Raw genomic sequence first — 23,208 nt, 5'->3', positions numbered from 1 at the left:
TCTACGTGTACCTCTTAAAATTATACACAACCTATCAAATTACTCATTTAACCCCATTACAAATTGTCCATAAGATCCATATGATGTGTATCCCGAAATTCTGCTCTTTATAACTCAATCAAGAAAAAACAACCCCATAATCCATGAAGTTACCTTATGACCCCCATTTCAGTTTCTGCCACAAGTATCACAAAATCTATTGTCTCTCTACCCCAGTTGTGATGACAATTAAGCTCACTGATATTGATTAGTTGATGTTGGGACACAGAGAAGTTAACCCTCACTTTATAAGATGTGGAGAGCCTCCAACACCTCAAAAATTGTTAACCTGCTTCTACGGAAATGAACATAGCCTTCTTTACGACTCCAATGAACATTTCCTTCTCTATATCTACAGGGCAATGGAAGCAACTATCATTCTTGGTATTTCATTTCAGACTGATAGCTGATTAAGTCCACCAAATGAGCCTCCTTTATCTCACATTTTGTTCAAACTCTTCAATGTATTCAACAAACCAAATTTGATATAGATGTGCCAGTTGACTGAAGAATGATGTAACCTTCCTTCAATGCCTGGACAACACTCCTCACTGAATAAGCTCCAATCAAGAAATTTGTCTTTTGGGCTTGTGGGTCTCCTTTGCTGCGATAACTCCAGAAGAATTTCCACATTGACTTTTTTGGGGTTAAAAGATCATTTTTCAAATTGCATTTCAGTTCACCTTTGCTTCCATTAATATTACACCATAACACTTGACAAACACAATCAAGGATAAACTGAAGTGAGCTAATATTCCTGTTATTGATCTAACATTGAAATAAATACGCTGACTAGAAATTAGATTGGTGCCAAAGCAGGTTTTTTTCTTTGCTGTGCGGTCTACTTGGGAGTTTGACCAGTTTTGCTGATTGATACTTTTGACTAGAATAGATGATACAAGGTGTGAAGATAATTTGGTTTCCTTCAAGCAAGAGATGTTCATAAGTACATGGAATAAAGAAGTGAATAGCATAGCTCATGAAAAAGTAAAAGTACCTCAAGATGATGAGGCAAGGCTTGTCAAGGCAGAAGACATTGTAATCCTCTCTCAAACTAAAAGAAAGCTTCATGTGTTTAAGAAAATCATAATGATTCTCCTTCAAAAACTAGGAGTTCTCATTAAAGATTAGCCTAAAGCCTGTCAAAAAGAGCAGCCCCATGACATTGATTCAACCCCTGTTCAACCTTTCAAAAACAGAGATCAAGATGGAAAACAGGCTTATGAAAGCGATGTTACTGCTGACAAATGTGATTGTTAGTTAGAAAGTCTGAACAACTTCAGTTGTATCTCATTTCGCATCAAACTGATGAAGAATGGCAACTCACTTTGTGAGATAAAAATTGGCTGGCTAGGCATGCATTAAATTAGATTGAAAGGTATGTCTGATAAATGGGTTGAATTACAAAAACAATTAATAAATGGGTTGAATTTGAAAAAATAATTAAGAAGCATGTGTATCATGTTTGCAATTGTGAGGAAAGTCTATTAACTGGTAAATTTAGGCCAAAAAAACCAAAGTGCACATGATCATCCAGGCAAATTGTGCAAAAAGGACATTCAAACGAGCAAAGTTGTTCAAACTATGACGCCATGTTGAAGTGCATTGGAGACAATCAAAGTCATCTAAGAAACCCTTTTTTGACAAGCATAAGGATATTTATGAATTTCTATTCGCAAGCTGAAATATCCCACACTTGGATACTCTCTCAAATCTTATTTGGGTTTTGAATCTTACCATATTTTGCTTCATTTCATTGCAAACAAGCAGACTAGCAGACTAAACAGCAACGAAACAATGTAGATTTCCAAGGAAATAATTGATTTCAAACACAAATCTATTGATAGTGATTCTGATATAAAACATGCATTGCTGCTACGTCAAATATACTGCTATTACAATGCTAGAACATGCTCCAAACCCTGTTTAAAACAATAGAAATCTGCTCAATGATGTTGCTAGAGTGAATCAACCTCTCAAATAGTGTTGGCTTTCCATCCAACCTACAAATATCCAAGGGCTTCTGTCCTCAAATATGGCTGCTACTGTCAAATCAGCAACAATGAAGGAATTATCAAGTTGGAAATAAATATCCCATAATAGAATGAGACTCCAAACCCCAATCAAACCTTTTATGAGAATCCCCAGCCAAAAAGCTATCGATTTCCTTCTTCTAATTCTTTTGTGTAACAGCATAAGAAAATAATAATATTTGCCTCACATTTAATAATTCACTCTTATGGCCTAGGAGAGACTTAAGTCGTTACTTTAGTTGGCCCCTTTTTATAACTGTCAATGAATAATTAAACTCATATTAGCAATGACTATAGCTTTTCCCTCTTTTTATTTAGCTGAACAGTTAACCTCCTTTATTGACTTAATGCTTTAGCATATAGCAAGAATAGATAGTAGGGTAGCATTAATCTTTATTTATTTATCAACGTGCTAGGCAAAAAGGGGCCATTACAGTCCTCCCTTTCAAGATATTGCTTGCCCTCAAGCAATGCCTGGATTCCATCTCAACCTCAACAACACTGCTCCACCAATCTGTTGCACTATCTAATAATAAAATCACCATGCTTTGAATCATCTTCACATCTTCTATGCCATGATGCACAAAATCTACCCTCTTATTAGTTGCATAATCATTCCATGTCCCCTGACTATTTGTCCAAATTTGAATGCCAACATTAAGTGACCCCATACCATTGTATTTTCTATAATTATGGACTGCATTATCTTGAGGATGAAGATATATATCACTATTTATAACAATCAGCACTATCGTCATGCATTTGCATGGCATCTTCAACTTTTGCAAGCACTTTTTTATTGACAACTTCATACTCAAAACTTGTAGAGTCCTCTACATTATTTATTCCATGCGTAAGGGCTGCAAACTTATCAGAATGAGGAAGTAAACTTTTGCTGTCCCAAACCACAATTTTGACCTCCTCTTTGCTTTCTTTGGAATCATCAATGACCACTAGATTTTGACTTGACTCATTTTCTTCCCAAATAATTATAGATGGCAGTGTCTCAAAAAAACATCTTCCCATACCAAGGGCTTGTGTGTCAAGTGTCTCAAGTGTCTTTGAATGCCATGTTCTGATTTTTCCTCATGTGCAGGAATTGTGTCATCATAGGAATCAACTAACACACTAGAAGATGCATTATGATCACCCAAAGAATCCATATCCATCCCATGCTTAACATCAAGAGCAGTCATATTTTCCCTGATAGAATATTCTTGTGAATCTTCTTGCAAATATGATGAAGCCCCATGTAAGACACTCCCCAATGCTTTCCTTTTGTCCCCATGAACCAAATCTGCATGTTCATCAAATTCTCTACATAGATTTTTCCATACCTCCTTTCAATTTGCTTTCCTCTTATGTTGTTTTGAATCTGTATACGATTATCCTCTTTTAGGGATAAAAATAGGTTGAAGTGATCTATCTGGAACTATTGCAGCGACTCTACTAGTACTATGCCTTCTACTGTTTTCACCTCTTGACCTTGATTGTGAATGGTCCAATCCAATTTGACCCATGGCTGTAATCATACGGTCCTGTAACTGCTGTGAAAATTATTGTTGGGCAAAAGTAGTCAAGAAACCCTTAAGCTGATTATTCAATACCCTTGGTGGGTTTTCTGCTTCCCTTTCACCCATTCTTCTCAAAACTTGTACTCTGCTCCTGATGTAGTACTTATATGGACCAATCTCTCGAGGGTTCATCGAAGCACGTCCAATTATTTAATCTGACATGCAATTGAAAAATTTAACAAGCAACTGAAAAAGCTAACATGCAACCGAAGACTCTGACATGCAACTGAAAAAGTTGACATGCAATGCAAATTCACTAACCCAGATTGCTCAGAAATAAGATGCAATAGCAACCATTTTCATGAGTTGCTTACAAAAGCAGCTAAGTCGCATGCAATGAAAAACTTGGCATGAAATGGAAAAGCTTAACATGCAATTGAATACTCTGACATCCATTATCTTGAGATGGACATGACAAGTCCACAATACTCTTCCTTGCACAATACCAGCAAGGTGGTTCCAAGGTTAAGTAGAAACGCAAATGGAAAGGTAAGCATGATGCTAATGCAGAAGAATTGGTTGCACATGGCGTATGCAAGCGAAATGCTTTCAACCTATTGAGTATAGGGGATTACGTTCTGCCTTTTGTTAATGCATCACCAGACCTTTTCTTTGCAAGGCTTCTCACAAGCACAGCATCACTCTTCCTGGCAAGGTTCAACTTGGGAAATCTTCAAGAATTTTACTTCAATGATGTTGGCACTGATCATTGGCCACAAGAAACATGCAAAAAGATGCCATATAATAGATAAAATGGGTTAGCATAAGGGCATTTCACCCATGTTCTTTGACTTCTTAAGTCAGACCAAGGTTTGTGAATCACGAATAGTGATAAAAATATTTATCTTGATCTCAAAGTGATGCAGTCAAGAGAGGAGAAAACCCAAAGGAGATCCAACCTTGCAGCTAGAAACACCATAGCGAAAATGGCAAAGCAAACAATGAACAACACTAGCAAATTAAGGAAGTATGATCTTCAGTTATCATCAAGTTGGCCTGCAAGTGCAATTTACAGATTATTCAACAATCATGCCCCATTACTAAGGATATAAATCTTAATCTCAATCTTCACAAACAAATATTATGGCTCTCCTCATTACCAATCTTACTACCTGAATGCTACCCCTAAACAAGAACTACTGCCCTACTTATATATAAGATCGCTAGCCACAAGTCAGCATATCCAATCAATAATCTCCAAGACAGAGAAACATATTACACCAATATAGGTCAAGAACCAACCCATAAGAACAATCCCAATGAGATACATCGGGACGTGCAAACACACAAGGAGGTCTTCCACGAGTATGACAACATAGAACAATGCGCCATTAGGCTTCACATGACGTGGATCTCCATTGCAAGCTGAATCTTGCCAACCTAGCTGTTGGAATAGGAAACCAAATACAGGGTAAGACCAATCATAAGATAACTTCATCTTGGAACATTGGATCAAGTTGTGAAGCTAAACAAAAGATCTCCATGATGCCTAGATCACACCATAAGGATCGCATAAGATAATGAAACAATTGGACCGATCACTACAAAAAATTACCTATTAAGAATAGAGTACAAACAAACCGAAAGGAAACCTTTTGGGTGATGCAAAATCGCCAACAACCCCAAAATGCTCTTGCATCAAACACCCCAGGTAAATAGACGATGTTCCATAAGAGGCACTCATGAACATCTGATAGGATTCAAGACATAAATCCCATGTTCATTCTTAATCCATATTTTCTCATCAACAAGCTACATTTTATGCAAATGAATATGTCGACTATCCAAATCCACAAGTCCAATAGAATACATTCCACCATCAAATACTTCTCTGCTACTACTTCTACTCTAATTCTTCAACTCACACCAATTGCTTTTGTCTTTCTTTCTCCATAGTCAACGACTAATGCCTTTTTCTTCTTCTTTCGTTTGACTTCACTAATGTCTCTACTTAGTATCTTCTTTGACTCTTATCTACTTACAAGATCCTGTTGCTTACTTGATACCGCTTCAGTAACCTACCGAAACAATACCATTGGGTTGTCACCAACCTTCATCTCCATCAGTTTAAATCCATTTATAAAATCATCCATCAATTGTACCTCATAAACTTTCTCAGCCACATACTACAAATCCATCACCTTCTGATCCAAAGCAATCCGATTTCCTAAGGTGTAAGTCCTCATCGCACTTAAGTTCTTAGCCCTCCTTCCTTCCCACTTCAAAGGAATAAAAGTGAACTTCTTGCCATCCTTTACAATAGAAACAACATTCTTTCAACAATCATGAATAGCTCCAACATCACACTGTGAAGCTCTTCCTAACAAAACATGGCAAGCACTCATGTTAACCAAATCACACAATACCTCATCCAAGTATGGCCCAATGTTGAAATTAACCCAACATTACTCTTTCACTTCCACTATATGGCCATCCTGACACTAACTTATGTTTAGTGGTAAAATGGAAGCACTTTAATAAGATGTAGGTCTCCACTTTATAGGGTCACTAAGCCATTCAAATATGTGTGTGAGAGAAAGAGGGGAATTTCCAAGTATGATTCCACTTATGATCCAAGTTAGATTAGCTAGGACCCAAAGAAAATAAGAGAGATAATACTAAATTCAAATTAATATTTTGGAATGAAACAACAAAAGGAAAAAAAACCAAAAATCTCCCTAGAATCTGAGACTGAAGAACTAGGTCGACTAGGGAAGACGTCTTACAACCAGATTGATGTAGTTTGGCGATCTCCAACTGACAACTCCAAAAAGCTTGTGAACAGTAGGTTCCAAATTTGTAATCTTTTTTGCTCCCAACCTGCAAATCAATACAGAAAAGAAAGGTTTGCAGTTGGGGCTTGATGAGGGCTTGCCTTGGTCAAGCCCTAGATTAAGGAATTAATCGTAATTGAGAAATGTAAATGTAAATAACTGAAAGACAAGATAAATGTTAGGATTCACCTTGTTTGAAACCCTTGTTCATAAGGATTTTGTACATAAATGTAATGTAGATCTTGAATTAGGAATGTAGGGTATCTCCACTCTTTGCAACGAATATACCATAATCACATCCTCGTGCCATGGATATAAAAGTGCATCAATGAAGAAGATGATGAATGCTTCAACGTAGATCTCCTCCCTTGACGGCCAACAATAAGCTAGATCTTGAAGAGGATATGCTCACAAGGATCCTTCAACGCTAGATCGAAATCTCCTTGCTAAAATGCTTGAAAAACTTGAATACTTAAACTCCTTGAATGCAAAAGGCAAAAAAAATCACTAGAGAGCAAGACCTTGGACTACTTGAGTGCATGAATGAATGAGATATGAAAATGAAGCCTCCAAGTCTCCTTATATATGAGTTTTTGGGCGAGAAAACGATATAGGCCAATTGGGTAACAGTAAAAAACTAATTAAAACCCTGAGGCCTTTAGGGCCCCAAGCTCCACAACTGTCGAAGACTAGGTCAACCTAGGAGGACTAGGTCGACCTGGGTCGACCGAGCATAGACTAGGTTGACCTGAGTCGACCTGGTCCTGTAGGTCAAGTCCAGCGTGCCACAGAAAGAACAGGTAGGTGCCAGAAAGATAAGGGTGGAAAGAGAAAGGAGATCAAGCATAACCATATCCACGGTCCACGAAAGGAATTCTGAAGAGGGAGCTAACATGTCTTAAAAGGCAAGTGCGTACATTTTAAAATGGTACAAGATATCCCATTTGGACAAGGGTGTTTAAGTCTCCTTTATCCAAGTTTCTACATGATCTCTTCTGATACATGGTTATCAGTACTTCCACTATCAATTATCACCTTGCAACATTTGCCTTCTAATTTGCAAATAGTTTGGAATAATTGCATTCTCTGCACATGCTCCAATTCAACATAACTCTCTTAAACATTAGAGATTCTCACATCTCAAGTGAAATCTCTCTTTTAACAAGTTCATCTTCTTTAGCCTATTCCTTATGTGCCACTAGGTTTTGTTTTCCCTTGCTACAACCAATTGAACATTGGAAAGCTCTATGTCTAACATTTCTACATTTGAAACAAGTACCTTTGAACTCTTTGTTACCATTGACTCTTCCATGAATCTTTTGATCAAGTCCCTCTTCAATCACAAGTTTATTCTTGCCCTTATCACCACCCAGTTTATCCCTTACTTGAGGGTTAATCTGTCTTCTTTTCAACTTATCTTCTTCCTTCAAAGCATATTGATAAACATCCTCAATTGTACTAATCCTCATCACACTTAACTCATCTTGACTGTTAAGTCTCAAACCATTAACATACCGAGCAACCTTCTCTTAGATGATTCTTGGTGTCTATATCTAATTGTGATCATGTCAAACTCTTCAATGTGCTCCTTAACTATCAAATCCTTAAGCTTTAAATTTTACAATTTCTTAAACAAATCCAATTCGTAATCCTTTAGTATGAACTTGGCCTAAGTCTAGAAACCTTAACTCTCCACCTACTAATCCTAGATTCATCATTATTTTCTCTATCTTTCTGAAATTCTTTCCATCATAAGGCATCATGACCCTTCAACTTACTCTATACTAACCTAACCTTCTATGGATCCTTATCATCTTCAAGCTCAAAGTAATCCTCTAATTCATCAATCCAATCTATCAATTCCTCAAGATGTAATGAATAACAAAGCAAGAAACATCCATTCTATGACTTGCACATTTGTGCCATAGCTCTCAATAATCTTTCTTCATCTACAAGGATCTCAACATTTGTTATTTCAAGATCTTCGACAGCTTCCTCAATTTCATCTTCAATCTCAGGATTCCTCCTAACCCCAATCAAAGCATTGTATCTCAATCCTTATCTCATTTCTGAATTCCTCCATTATTTGCTCTAGTCTCTAGTGTTCGTTTCTCTAGGCAACATCCTTGCAAACTTTAGGAATCGCCTTCTCAACTTCATCTTTAGTGATTTGATCACAAGTGTTGATTGCGCTAACACAATTAAGCAATCTATTAACACCTTCAATTTGCCTTGACAATTTGTCAACGCAATCTTTGAAAATCGCCTAACTTGCCCTTCACCCAATCAACCAAATCTTCTTTGTCCACTCCTCTACAATTGTAGATCAAATCCACCTTCTACCACCGCACAACTACAATATTTAGGATTCACAATCTTTGGAACTCAATTTGATCAATGCTTTTGCCAAAACTCTATTGTCATGCACCCTTAGCAACAAAGCCGATCCCAAACCACCTTGCAAAAGTCCTTTGTTGATGCAGGTCAGATCCACAGTTTTGTCACACTACAAACAACAAATCTCTAACTTCGCAAGCTCAAGAATTCAGATCTGCAATCACAAGAATTGCAATTGTGCTCTAATACCATCTAATGTAGTTGAGGGAGGAGAAATCCTCAAAGGAGATGTCCAACTTTACAGCTAGAAACACCACAGCAAAAATGACAAAGCAAACAATGAACAACACTAACAATTAAGGAAGTATGATCTTCAATTATCGTCAAGTTGGCGTGGAAGTGCAGCTTACAAATTATCAACAGACATGCCTCATTACTAAGGACATAAGCCTTATTCATGATCTTCACAAACAAATTTAACTCTCCTCATTACCAATCTTACTACATGAATGCTACCCCTAAACAAGAACTACTACCCTACTTATATACAAGATTGCCTGCTACAAGTTGGCTTATCTCATCAACAATCTCCAAGACAAAGAAACGCATTACAACAATTTAAGTCAAAACCCAAATTCATTAGAACAATCCTAATGAGATTACATCAGGACATGCAAACACACAAGAAGATCTACCACATGTATAATTGTTGGAATCACCGTTGTCGTTACACCAAAAGCTTGAGTTGTCAATGAACATGACAACAGCAAGAGACAAGGATCCATGGGAGGCAGTTAAGCACATTTCACAAATCCATCGATCTATGCTAAATGGTACCTTCACCTAGAGGGGATGGAGACACCAACCTCCCAACAATCCCCCCCTTAGCATGACTTGAGGAATTTGAACCCATAACCCAATGCTTTGATACCACTTGTTGTTATCACCATTGTCGTTACACCAAAAGCTTGAGCTATCAATGAACGTCACAATAGCCAGAGACAAGGATCCATGGGAGACGGTTAAGCAGGTCACAAATCCATCTATCTATGTTGAACGTTACCTTCACCTAGATGGGATGTAGACACCAACCTCCCAACAATAACAACATAGAACAATGCGCTATCAAGCTTCCCATGACGTGAATCTCCATCACAAATAGAATTTTGCAATCTTGGCCATCACAAACAGAATCTCAATAACTTCATCTAGGAACATAGAATCAAGTTGTGAAGCTAGACATAAGATCTCCATGATGCAAAGATCACACCATAAGGATCGCATAAGATAACGAGCCAACCAAACCGATCGTTACAAAAAAATTGCCCAACTAGAACATAAGACAGACAAACAAAAAGGAAATCTTATGGGTAATGCAAGATTGCCAACAACCCCAAGATGCTCTTGCATCACAAAGTTATGATAATCCAAAGGGAGATCCAAGGGATTGGAATGAGCAAAGAGCTATCAACGAAAGTAGACAAACCAAGCACTCATTGCATTTAACGATTGTGATATTAATATTGTTGATTAACAAAGTTTAGATAGTTTTGAAGAAGATAAACAATAAAAGATAGCCTTCAAAGGAGGTTGAAGGATTTACTAGTCATTAGGTCTAGAGCCATATTAGATAAAGTTGGGAATCTAGTAGAAGTTTTCCCTAGAGTAAAAACTCTAGTGGGTTAATATTGGGGCAATATGACAAGGTTTAGCAAGAGAATAAAGAAGGTTGCTGTGAAAATAACAAGTACTGGGAGAGGATTTATTCAAAGGGTTTTTTGGGTTGTAGTGCAATTTCCAATTGATGAGAATTGGGGTTTTGTACAACGAACTACAGCATGATGAAGAGTTTGTTATAATACACCTTGACAAGGATGTTTATATAGAATTTTAAAAAAAAACTACTTTACACAAGAGTCTAGAATAACTCCTAAGTAAAAAAAATCATCCCATTGTTAAGGTTGTATAGAATCCCAAACAAGATCATTTAGTCCAATTTAAGCTTTGGAACATTGTGGATTAAATATCTTTAGTCATGCTACTAGGATCATCCTTCAATATATTTTGAATGGAGAAGTCAATGGATATTCTAATGGGTGTTAGAATTTAACCACGGACAAAAATAACAATTACATGCAAATATAAACAATATCAGAAAACAATAGATGACACAGAAGAGAACACAAGACACCAAGATTTAACATAGTTCACCCAAACCCTGGGCTACGTCCACCAAACAACAAGTCCAATATTATTACGATCCAATGATTACAACCTGATTACAATCCGTAATCCCTTACAGCTCAATACCGCCGCAAGAAGCAATTTTCGCATCACACCTTATGAAAAAACCCTAGCCCTAAGCTCTTTTATACAGGTATTTTTACCACTTTAGGGTTATAATTAATAATTACATGTCGGCCCAAAATCCCCAAAGAATTATGAAGTATGTATAAAATACTTCCCTGATCAGTCACCACAAAATAACAATCTCCCACTTGGGGACTGATCAAACTCCACACTAGACAACAACCTCCAACTTGGAAACTGATCTTGTAGCAATACGCTACCACATGGGGCTCCCACTAGATCAAACCATCCTGGACTCTGTTGTTCTTTTATTCTTGTTCAGTCTAGAAGACCAACCAAAATTGAAGAGGAATTCAACTTCTCCCTTGTGACTACCTTGGTAAACATATTCGTTGGATTGTCATCTGTATATATCTTGTACAACTTTAACTGTCCATCATCCAAAACTTACCGAATGAAATGGTACCGCAACTGCATGTGTTTTGTCTTTGAATGTAGAGTTGAATTCTTGTCAAGACGAGTAATTATCCCTCTAAGGGTGTCCCAATTCTTCCAAAAAGAATTGAAGCCATATCATCTCCTTGGCTGCCTTTGCAGCAAAAACATACTCTATCTCTGTAGTGGATAAAGCATTAACCTTGTACAAACAAGAAACCCAACTCATTGCTGCTCCACCAATAGTGAATACATAACCTATAGTACTTCCCTGGTATCAATATCCCCTGCCAAATCCGAGTCAATATATTCTTGTAAATCAGTAGTAGAGCCCCCAAAGTGTAAACCCTTACTGGATGTTCCTCTCAAATATCTAAGAAACCATTTAACTGCATTCCAATGCTCAATTCATGGATGACTCATATACCTGCTAACAACTCCCACTGCATGTGCAATATCTAGCCTAGTACATACCATAGCATACATCAAGCTTCCTACAACTAAAGCATAAGATACCTTGAACATCTTGTCCTCCTCTTCTTGTGTCTTGAAACACATCTCCTTAGTCAACTTCAAATGACCAGGCAAAGGTGTGCTCACAGCTTTAGCATTCTCCATAAAGAAACGTTGCAATACATTCTCAATATAATGAGTAGCCTATGATAAAATCAATTTCCTATTCTTCCTATCTCTACAAATCTTCATACCAAAGATTTGTTTTCCTACCCCCAAATCCTTCACAACAAATGCATGCACTAACTGGCTTTTCAACCCCTTAATGTGATCCATATTAGACCTAGCTACAAGTATATCATCAACATATAAACATAAAATAATGTAGTTGTCATCATCCAACTTCTTAAAGTAAACACAATGATCTGAATGACACTGACTATATCCATGCTCATGCATAAAATTATCAAATTTCAAATACCATTGCTGAGGTGCTTTCTTCAAGCAATATAAACTTTTTTTCAATCTATACACTAAGTTCTCCTTACCTTTGACCTCAAATCCCTGTGGCTGAGCCATATATATCTCTTCATCTAAATCACCATGAAGGAAGGTTGTTTTAACATCAAGCTGCTCCAAATGCAAATCTTCAGTAGCCACAATACTTAAAACAGTGCGAATAGAAGTCATTTTAATAACAAGAGAAAATATCTAATCAACATCAATGACTTTTTTCTGTGCAAATCCTTTTACAACTAACCTGGCTTTAAATCTTTTCTTACCTCTATCCTCTTCTTTCAACCTGTAAACCCACTTATTCTGTACAAGCAACTTGCATAAATCCCATGTCTTAATTTTCAGCAAAGAGTCCATTTCGTCTTTCATTGCAAACTCCCACTGAATCTTAATATCCACCTGCACAACTTCATCATAACATTCAAGTTCACTAGCATTAGTAAGTAAAATAAAATACAAAGGAGAAAATCTTTCTAGAGGTCTACTTAGCCTTGTTGACCTTCTAAAATTCACTAGGGTGTGTGGTATTTGTTGTTGCGGTTGCTACACATCATGAGGAATTGTTGGAACATCATCTTTTGAAGTATCATCCAACACTACATAATCATCTTCTTTCTTGTCATGTTGCTGCAACAGATCTTTGTACAACACTTTCTCATTGAATATGACATCCCTGCTTCTTACAATTTCACAATTTTCAAAATCTCAAAGCTCCAAGCCCCAAAGAATTATGAAGTATGTACAGTACTTCCCTAATCAGTCACCACAAACTAACAATGAGGTGTCCAACATGGGGAAATCCAAGTGGTAGCATGGTTTTGTAAAACTAATCTCAAATTCACCATGTTTTGCATGTATAGAACTAGTATGTTCTATTTTTCAATTCCTCATTTCAAAAGGAAGTTAAAACAAGTATTAACCCCATTTGCCAAGGTTTGGGATACCAAGGAATGAGGAAGATAAGTTGCATGCATGTGCAGGCTTACCATTCCCACAAATTTATTGATTAACAAAAACAATATAGTGCTTTACTACAGTGCATTGAAGAGCCACCTAATGGATCAAAGATTGGACATATCATCAAATCCATTGGTTTTGCCACCCTGCAAACAACAAATCTCTAACTACGCAAGCTCAAGAATTCAGATCTGCAATCACAAGAATTGTAATTGTGCTCTAATACCATCTAATGTAATTAAGGTAGGAAAAATCCCAAAGGAGATATCCAACTTTGCAGCTAGAAACACCACAGCAGAAATGACAAAGAAAACAATGAACGACACTAACAATTAAGGAACTATGATCTTAAATTATCGTCAAGTTGGCCTACAAGTCTAATTTACAAATTATTCAACAAACATGCCTCATTACCAAAGATGTAAGCCTTATTCACAATCTTCACAAATGAATATATTAACTCTCCTCATTACCAATCTTGCTACCTTAATGCTATCCCTAAACAAGAATTACTACCCTACTTATATACAAGATCACCAACCACAAGTTGGCTTATCCCATCAACAATCTCCAAGACAAAGAAAAGCATTACAACAATATAAGTTAGAACCCAGATTGATAAGAACAATCATACTGAGATTACATCACGATGTGCAAACACGCAAGAAAGTGTGCCGCATGTATAACAACATAGAACAATGCGCCATTAGGCTTCACATGACGTGAATCTCCATCACAAGCAAAATCTTGCGAACCTGGCTGTTAGAACAGATAACCAAATATAAGATTGTACCAATCGTAAGATAACTTTATAAGAATATCGAATTGAGTTGCGAAGTTAGACATAAGATCTCCGTGATGCAAAGCTCACACCATAAGGATCGCATAAAATAACGAGCCAACTGGACTGATCGTTACAAAAAATTATTCAGCTGGAACAGAATACAAACATACAGAAAGGAAATCTTCTAGGTAATGCAAGATTGCCAACAACCCCAAGATGCTCTTGCATCACAAAGTTATGATAATCCAAAGGGAGATCCAAGGGGTTGGAATTAGCAAAGAGATTTCAAAGTAAGTGGAGAGACCAAGCCTTCATTGCATTAAAGGATTGTGATATCAATTTTTTCGATTAACAAAGTCTAGATGGTTTTGAAGAAGATGAACAATAAAGATAGCCTTCAAGGGAGGTTGGAAGATTTATTAGTCATTAGGTCTAGAGCCATGTTAGATAAAGTTGGGAGTCTAGCAGAAGTTTTTCATAGAGTAAAAACTGTAGTGGGTTAATACTGGGGCAATATGACAAGGCTTAGCAAGAGAGCAAAGAAGGTTGGAGTGAAACTAACAAGTACTAGGAGAGGATTTATTCAAAGGGTTTTTTGGGTTGTTAAAAGGGAAATATGGGAGACAGCTAATTGTAAAATCCAACTGAACCATGAGTTCAGTTTCCAATTGACGGGAATTGGGGTTTTATGTAATGAACTACGACATGATGATACAATACACCTTGACAGGGATGTTTATATAAAAGTAAAAAAATAAAATACTTTAGACAAGAGTCTAGGATAACTCCTAAGGAAAAAAAATCATCCCATTGTTAAGGTTGTATAGAATCCCAAACAAGATCATTTAGTCCACTTTAACATTTGGAACATTGTGCATTAAATATCTTTAGTCGTGCCAAGCATCCTTCAATATATTGTGAAAGAAGGAGTCAATGGATGTTCTGATGAGATGTCCAGCATGGGGAAATCCAAGTGGTAGCATGGTTTTGTAAAATTAATCTCAAATGCACCATGTTTTGCACGTATGGAACCATTCGTCCTTGTCATTGTAGCAGTCAATAAAACAAGTATGTTCTATTTTCCAATTCCTTGTTTCAAAAGGAAATTAAAACAAGTATTAACCTTATATGCCAAGGTTTGGGAGACCAAGGAATGAGGGAGATAAGTTGCTTGCATGTGCAGGCATACCATTCCCACAAATTTATTGATTAACAGAAACAGTATAGTGCTTTACTAGAGTACATTGAAGAGCCACTTAATGGATCAAAGATTAGACATACCAACAAGAGTTAACTCTTCAAAAATATAATATCTTGTGAGAAGGTGAGATTTCCTTAAGAGCAGTAAAAGAAATAGATTTGACAAAATATCAAGGAGCAAAGGGCCCTTGTAAATGGTACATGACTATCAGATTAAACATGCTATAGAAGACCTACATTCCAATTGGTAATGAAGCAAGGTTCTTTTGTTTTAGAAAATATGATGCAAGATCATTTCTATATTCCATGCATAACAGAAACCTATATGCACACATTAAACCTTGGGAATTCTCAACTATTGTACATATGATAAAGATAATAGAAGTCCACGAAAACTTAATTTTCACAATTTTTGCACATTTGGATACAGGCCCATGTTTGTATAGTTTGAGAGCCCAAGATATAAAGATTCAGCTATTGATATAATTCAGCACTGAATCATTCTAGCTGCTGAACCTTTGAAGAATTTAAAGCAAACACTCCCAAAATAAATAGCGAAACCTAAAGTTTATAAATTTATAGCATAGAAAACCAGTAGACTTGTTTACTGAATGCCATTTTTTTCTTGGATAAAATTTATATTGCAAGGTATTAGAAGACCAAGTAATTGAGACTATTTAAACTCCTAGATAGATATACAATATAAGGTACGTTTTCATACCCTCAAAGTTCCATCTGCTTCTTTGAGAGCCTCCATGAGACGCAATATAATGTGTGTCATTTCCACCAGATCTGCTAAATAACTGCAAAACATGTAGTCACATATCATCATTACTTTTAGGTTTGATACATTGACTCTTGTACAAAAAGCTTTTGCAGTGCAAATAAAGTACTATAGTTTTATCAATAGATTTAAACCTTCAGGAGAAGAACATATATTATTCCATTTATAAAAAATTAATTTGCTTTCAATATCTAGTTTGCTAACAGAACATCACAAAAGTATATTAGACTAGTATCTTATAAGGGCACGACTATGTCAATGTCATAAGCTTTGTAGCTATGGGCATGATAAATTGCTACAAATAGCATATATCTGCAAGGAAATGAGCTTATCTAAAACAATGCTATGTTCCACAGCGTTTCAGGGACAGGGACAAGGGGACAAGGGGGACAAATTTCCGCAACATTTCCGAAGGAGCCAAAAATAGGGGGCAGTGTACAAATTTTCAATATATGTGTGTCAAAAAAAAATTAAATTAAAATATATTAAGATATTATGGACAAAGAGGTGGAAAAAGAGAGAGATATGTCAATAATTTATTCTTAACAAGACAATATGCAAATAAATCACCAATTCACAACAGTAGTCTAACAGCATAAACGATAATAGCAGAAGTATAAATCAGTATAACAACATTATAACAATAGTCTCAAACACCAAAACCATGGTCTATCAATATAAATATCAAAATCAAAAAGTCTCAAACATGTCCAAAAGTCTTTAGATTCGAACATCAAAATATTAATATATTTTAATATTTATGATTCAATATATCAAACATTAAATTTAATTACAAATTTTATTGTCAAATACTTAATCACGAATTTTATTATTGCAGGCATGAATTTGAGCCTTGTATGCCCCCCACATTTTCAATTTAGCAAAAAAAGAAAAAGTGTTAGTATCTAATTTTAAATGCCAAAAATCATTTAAATATTTTGGGTATGGTTTTTTGTTTCAGGGACAGATTGAGAATGTTTCAGCCATCCCCTAGGCATTTTGGGGACAGGTCGGTATCCCCAAATGTTAGGGGATATTTCCTATGGCTTCCTGCTCTTTTTCAAAATTGGGACTGCAAGGGGACGTAACATAGAAACAAGGCAATGAGCTAGAGACATACAGATCTGGATGCATAATAGACTGCTATAGAGTTAAGTTCACTCAGCTAGTTCTCCCATATAATTATCTTAAGATTTAAAGTATCCAAATTCAGGAATTCAGGAGTTTTTTCAGCAACATTAGTTCTTTGCTGATACATATATATTCTAAACTTTAGAGAAAACCATAAAGCTAACATCACAAATTTTGGTAAAGTGGCAAACACAAAATACTACCTAATGAGCAGCTTAGGTCTTTGATCTGGAAAATTCAAATGCCAACAATTGCTAACACTAAGGTTTTTCCCCACAAAAAAGTTCACAGTTGCTTCTACTTGTCTTATAAATCTTATATCTTACACCCACAATTACAGAAGACTTTGTTTCTTAATAAGAAAGCCCCTGTGCAATGTACAAGTATAGTGCCAAAATTACTTCACCTTCGAGGTTGCTTCTGAATGTCAAAAGATTTAATGAGTGTCAGGAGAAATTTTGTAATTCCTTGCTCAGTCTGATCATAAAAAACTTTATAGAGAAGTACGCGTGCAGTCCGATCCTCTTGTCCTGCCTCTTTCAAATTGTTACGGGAAATCTTAAGCACCAAATCTAAAATGTGAATCTGTAGACACCACATATCATTCAGATAAATTATTAAAAAGCCTTGAGTTTACATTCTAAAAGTATATCCATTTCTATTAAGGCAATGATGCAAGTGTTCTTGACAAAAAGCTACATGCAGTGACAAAGAATATACTGTGGATTATTTTCCACATTCGCAATTAGACAAGAGGTAGAAAGACAAATCTCACATAGATAAAGCAATAATATATTACTATGAGAAAATCTGAACTGTCACATAATGTAATAGATGATAGAGTCTTTTAGGACAAAACCAAACTTCTAGCAGAAGTGAGGTGTAGTATTTAGTATTACCATTTCCTTCACAAGAGCTCCTGCTGATGTTAAAGTCTTCAGGTCAGGTGTTTCCTTCAAAGTTTCAAAAGAGCTATGCCACCTAGATACAACAATGTGAAACATAGCTTCATTCATAGTAGATGCAATAGGACCACAAATTAGACCTTGGAACAATGTATCATTGTTGCCTTTCTCCTCATAATTTTTAGTTTCGGCACTATCACTTTTTCCCTGCAGTACAACATGAGCATCAACGTTCAGAAGAAACTTTCGCTGCAAAAAAAATGAAAGTTCTACTGAAAGCTTCAGATTCCACCTGAAAACCTGCCAAAACTAATACTTATCCCTGTTTATTGATTGAAATTTCTATAATGATCGTTAAGTTGCTAATCAGGCTACTTTATTAGAAAGACCTTAAAAGATATAAAGGTCAGGTCAAAGCCAACATGTCAATGCCAAAAATAAAGACCAGAAGCACAAAGAGCATATAAGTTGCAACTTCAGAATCTACAGCCACAGATACTTCAAAAAAAAGAATTATAAAACATTGTACTTCAAGCATATATATATTTTAAATAGACAGGGACATTTTCTAGGCCAATACAAAGTTAAAAACTTCTTGGCTCCTGACAAATTCCTTGTTTTTACAAACCAAAATTTATAAGGAATTTATGCAATTAATTAGCAGATTATAAGTGGCAAGATACTATAGTAAATTAGAAGTAGTTTGCCATCATTGCTTGTCTGAATTAATTTTAATTTCCATGTGGACTAAAATATGACTGGAAATTACTTCTTCCTGTTAATTTTATATTGAAATATTCAGCAAAACTACGAAATCTAACCTTACGGTTGGCAACACGACACCGCTGGTATGCTGTGAAAAAACAAGCAACTTCAAAGAATATGACGATATCACTGTTCTGAATTGCAGGATGCTCTCTCCTAATGTCCTCCCTTACAGACTGCATTAACACTGAGAAGACTCTGAGTCAGGCATGTGAAGTAGAAGTATCAATATACAAGTCATTATTCTCATTGTAGCGCTTAGGTGTATTCTCAATAATGAATGAGATGTGTCCTGAATCAAGATGTACATAAAGGGATTGTGCACTCAACCTACCATTATAGCCCACATCTAGAAATTCATCTGCAAAGTTCTGCAGGAGTCCCAGAACACTCTCTTTAGATGACAATGGAATATTAGTATCACATGCAATGCGTTTAACAGGTCCTCGTTTGTTCTGCCGTGTCTTAAGTATACTCTCAGCAGGTGTGACAAATGGGTTCCTCTTTACAATCCTTTTTGAACCATCCTGATTTATAGGGTAGGAGAAAAAGGGATTAATCATTACACCCTTAAACATCAACTTATAAATCTATATCCAATTAGCATGGGAAGGTTGGAATGTGGAACAGACAGATTTTCAGATATGAACAAAGTCAAATAAAGCTACTAAATTCCCATGTTTAAAATTGCAAAACAATAGTTCTACATAGCTATAAGGATTCTACCGGAGCAAGCCTAACAAATGTTCCACAAAATAGTGAATGGCGAGGCAAATCTCTTAGGCGTGAAAGTCTTCTCTGTTCTTCTTCCTCTTCCATCATTGACCGTAGAACTCCTGATGACTGGAGAATTTTGTTGTCCTTCTGCATCACAGAGTGCTGCAATTAGCCTAAATGTGTTTGTTAAACATTTCTATTATCATATATGCTAAAGAATGAACTTAAGAATATGTGCAACTACAAAATAATATCCAAGCATGATCAAATTCAATTTTTAAAAGAAACACAAAATCGACATTTCTATATCAATACTACTTCAATTGAAAAGCATCCTATGGTTATAACTAAATTAAGATATAGACTATGCAATACCTTTGAATTCATTTGTTGTGCAGAAGCTACTAGATCAGGCTGCTGACCCCAAAAAACATAATGGTAAATCTCAAGTAGCAGCAAATTATCTTGTTTAAGAAAACCATGCATGCCAGAAACATGTTGAGTCAACGCTAAAAGCAGATCCATCACATTTTCATGAAACAAATGCTCCAAGAAAGCGTCCCTTAAAAAGGGAAACTGGGAAGCAGATCTTCCCATCATCTGTTGAGGTGAAGGATCTTGAATGGCTAGTAAATTACGGAACAGTGTGAACACCAACTGGATGATCTTCCAATCGTCCTCCGTGAATGCCCCACTATTCACCACAAACAAGCATAAGAGATAAATTCATGGAGTTCGTGTAATAGTAATGCTTAAAGTAAAAAATTTACTAAGAATAAGCCTCTAGTTAAACATTACCGCTCCAAATGTTCCAGTGGTTTTTCCAAAAGAGAAACAATTACAGCAATTGAATCATTCCGGGAAAACAATTCCTTAAAGCTCCAAAGATATTCCATTTGTATTGAGATGTCATCAGAAGAAGGGTCAATAGGCATGGTAAGGAAAACTATAACCTTCACTGCAAAAACAAGACAGTTGTGTATTAGCATGTATATAAGAGTCTAAGACTATTAAAAAATCCCATTGAAACATATCAATTTTGAATAAATGGAACTTAAACAAACCCTATTGTAGCCATGCATCCAACAGCATTAGAATGTCACATCAAAGTAAATGAGCTTATAGAAATGATGTTTAACAGGAACTTGTGATCTACATTCCAGTAACTACAACAATTTGATATCATATGAAGTGCAACCATAAAATGAATTGCAGACAAAAGTTTTATACAGAGCCATGTATGGTTTGAAAAAAATCAGAAATTATGTCCAGGGGGTTGGCTTAACTGTTTAAAACATTGAATTAATCATTGTGGAAACCCAAGTTCAAATCCTTAAGGGACAAATAGAATGGAACTCTAAATCCTGACTCTTGGTCCCCCATAGTTGGCTTCTAGCATGGGTGTGGTTTCTTAATAAGTGGTTTTATAAGTTGTGACTCTTGGTCTTCCATAATTGGCTTCTAGCATCAATGTGGTTTTTAAATAAGTGGATTTATAAGCTGTGACTCTGACCCTTCCATAAATGATTGATAGAATGGTTGCTGAAAAAGAGCTATTATTAGTCTCATTTTTGTGCTCACAAGGGCTTGTATTGGTCTCATATTAATGCTCGTACGAGCAAAATATTTGTAAATGATTAGCAAATTCAGAAGTTAACTGAAAACAAGTACTTAACTCTGCAGAATATTGCATAAACATGTCACTAATCAACAAATATCTGCTTCATAGCCATTCAGAAGCAATCTGTTGTAAGGTTTCTTGATGTTGGGTACACTTGTAATATAGTTAAAGACGTACAACAACAAAAAATGATGCCACCTTCAGTTTTCAAGGATACAAAGCTCAAAGAAAATTTTGGCATATTACAGACATGCATGGACAGACTCACAAGTTATGTGAAGAATTGAAGCTTACAGATAAAGATTTCTACCTGAAATGAAAATGAACTACAAATGTTAACAAGAATAAAAATGAGTGCGCAATCACTGTTAAGTATATAACCTGATAATCTTCAGGTCTGGAAGTGCAGGTCCCATTTAATCTTCTCACTCTAATTGTCTACGAATGGCTTTATATCCACTCCTTGCTTTCCTATTATAAGGAGGCAACTTTCCAGATTAATTTGGTATTAACACTAACCTAACACAATGTGTTAGTTAGTGACTGATTATAATTAAACCTGAAATCGTCGATTCATGAGAAGGCATAATAAAGTCGGCTAAGGAAAGGAACATGCCCTTTGAGGGTGACGTCTTTTGGTCTAGATATTTAGAGGGATGGTGATGCAGTTTTGAAGGACACAAACACAATTCAGTCTGCTCCTTCAAGCATCTATATCCAGCAATTTATAAATCAGAGATATTCTCAGTCAATATCATATCAAAGTAGATTATTCCTTCCTACATTGGCATTGGAGAAATACAGAAGTTTTGATTATAAATATAGGTGTCAAACTTCCTCAATATTCAGATTATTAGAAAACCATTCTTAGCAATTAAAGATGAAATAGAAGTCTGATTCAAAGGGTACAGAATTTGTAGAATCTTTACATGGTATCAGAACTCTGGTAGTCGAACCTAGGCTCTACAAAATTCAATTATCAGACTCCATACATATCTAGCAACTATCTTCTATCTTCAATGGCATACACAATCAGACCCAAGGACAGGTTTGATGGGAAAGAGCACTTTGATGCCTAGAAATTTAGAATCATGATGATTCTTGAAGAGAACAATGTAAAACAATTTATTGATGGAGCATCCAAACAACCTCCAATTGAACCTCACAAATCTATATGGAGCAAAGGAAATAGAAAAGCTATTCAAATCATCTTAGAGGGAGTAAAAAATGATATCATACCTATGCTTACAAAACATCAAACTGCCTTTGATATGATGAATGCATTACGAAATGCATATGAAGTAAACAATGCAACTAGGGTTCTCGCACTAAAGAGGCAACTGAAGCACATTCAAATAAAGAAAGGAGAATCGATAAATTCTTACTTCATAAGAGTTGTCAGCATTAGAGATGAACTATCAAGTATAGGAACCACCATTAGTGACACAAAATTAACGCTTATGACTATAGATGGATTGCCAGATTCGTGGGAGACATTTGCACAAGGAACAAGTACCAGAGATAATCTTCTGGACTTTAACAGACTCAAGAAAGATTGCCTTCAAGAGGAATCCAGAAAACTAAAGAAAGGAGGGAAATCGAAAGCAGAAGATGAAGAACTTCGTGTTCTTAATACAAACTCCTACAAGGGCAAGAAGAAGCATTTCAAGAAGAAGAGAAAAAATCAAAAGAATGGAAAACTCAAAAAAGATCTATCTAAAATAAAATGTTTCAAATGTGAAAAATTTGGACACTACAAATCTAATTGTCTTGAAAATTCCAAACAACAAGCAAACTGTACAAATGTTATTAGAGAAGAAGATACTTAAGATCCTAAGAACCGTGTTTTGTATTCCTCGCTATCAAATGAAAT

At 35.9% G+C, this 23,208-nt stretch overlaps 1 protein-coding gene across 3 annotated transcripts in view; it reads right to left on the bottom strand.

The window, feature by feature from the left end:
* The window catches only part of ATIM (timeless family protein), a 64,998-nt gene that overhangs the window by 21,384 nt on the left and 20,406 nt on the right, over positions 1–23,208 (bottom strand). For all 3 annotated transcript variants that reach the window (XM_089800670.1, XM_089800671.1, XM_089800669.1), the window contains exons 4-11: positions 20,513–20,672; positions 20,090–20,408; positions 19,724–19,861; positions 19,332–19,524; positions 19,054–19,184; positions 18,227–18,439; positions 17,734–17,912; positions 16,134–16,215 (exon numbers count right to left, since the gene is read on the bottom strand). In XM_089800670.1, the coding sequence (XP_089656796.1) occupies positions 16,134–16,215; positions 17,734–17,912; positions 18,227–18,439; positions 19,054–19,184; positions 19,332–19,524; positions 19,724–19,861; positions 20,090–20,408; positions 20,513–20,672 (1,415 nt within the window). The remainder of the gene's footprint in view (positions 1–16,133; positions 16,216–17,733; positions 17,913–18,226; positions 18,440–19,053; positions 19,185–19,331; positions 19,525–19,723; positions 19,862–20,089; positions 20,409–20,512; positions 20,673–23,208) is intronic.

This window comes from Cupressus sempervirens, chromosome 9 (assembly GCF_028749045.1).
Source record: "Cupressus sempervirens isolate cs-2001-9-10 chromosome 9, ASM2874904v1, whole genome shotgun sequence".
NCBI lineage: Eukaryota > Viridiplantae > Streptophyta > Pinopsida > Cupressales > Cupressaceae > Cupressus > Cupressus sempervirens.
Note: the sequence above shows the minus strand (reverse complement) of the source record. Positions and strands in the feature narration are given on the sequence as shown.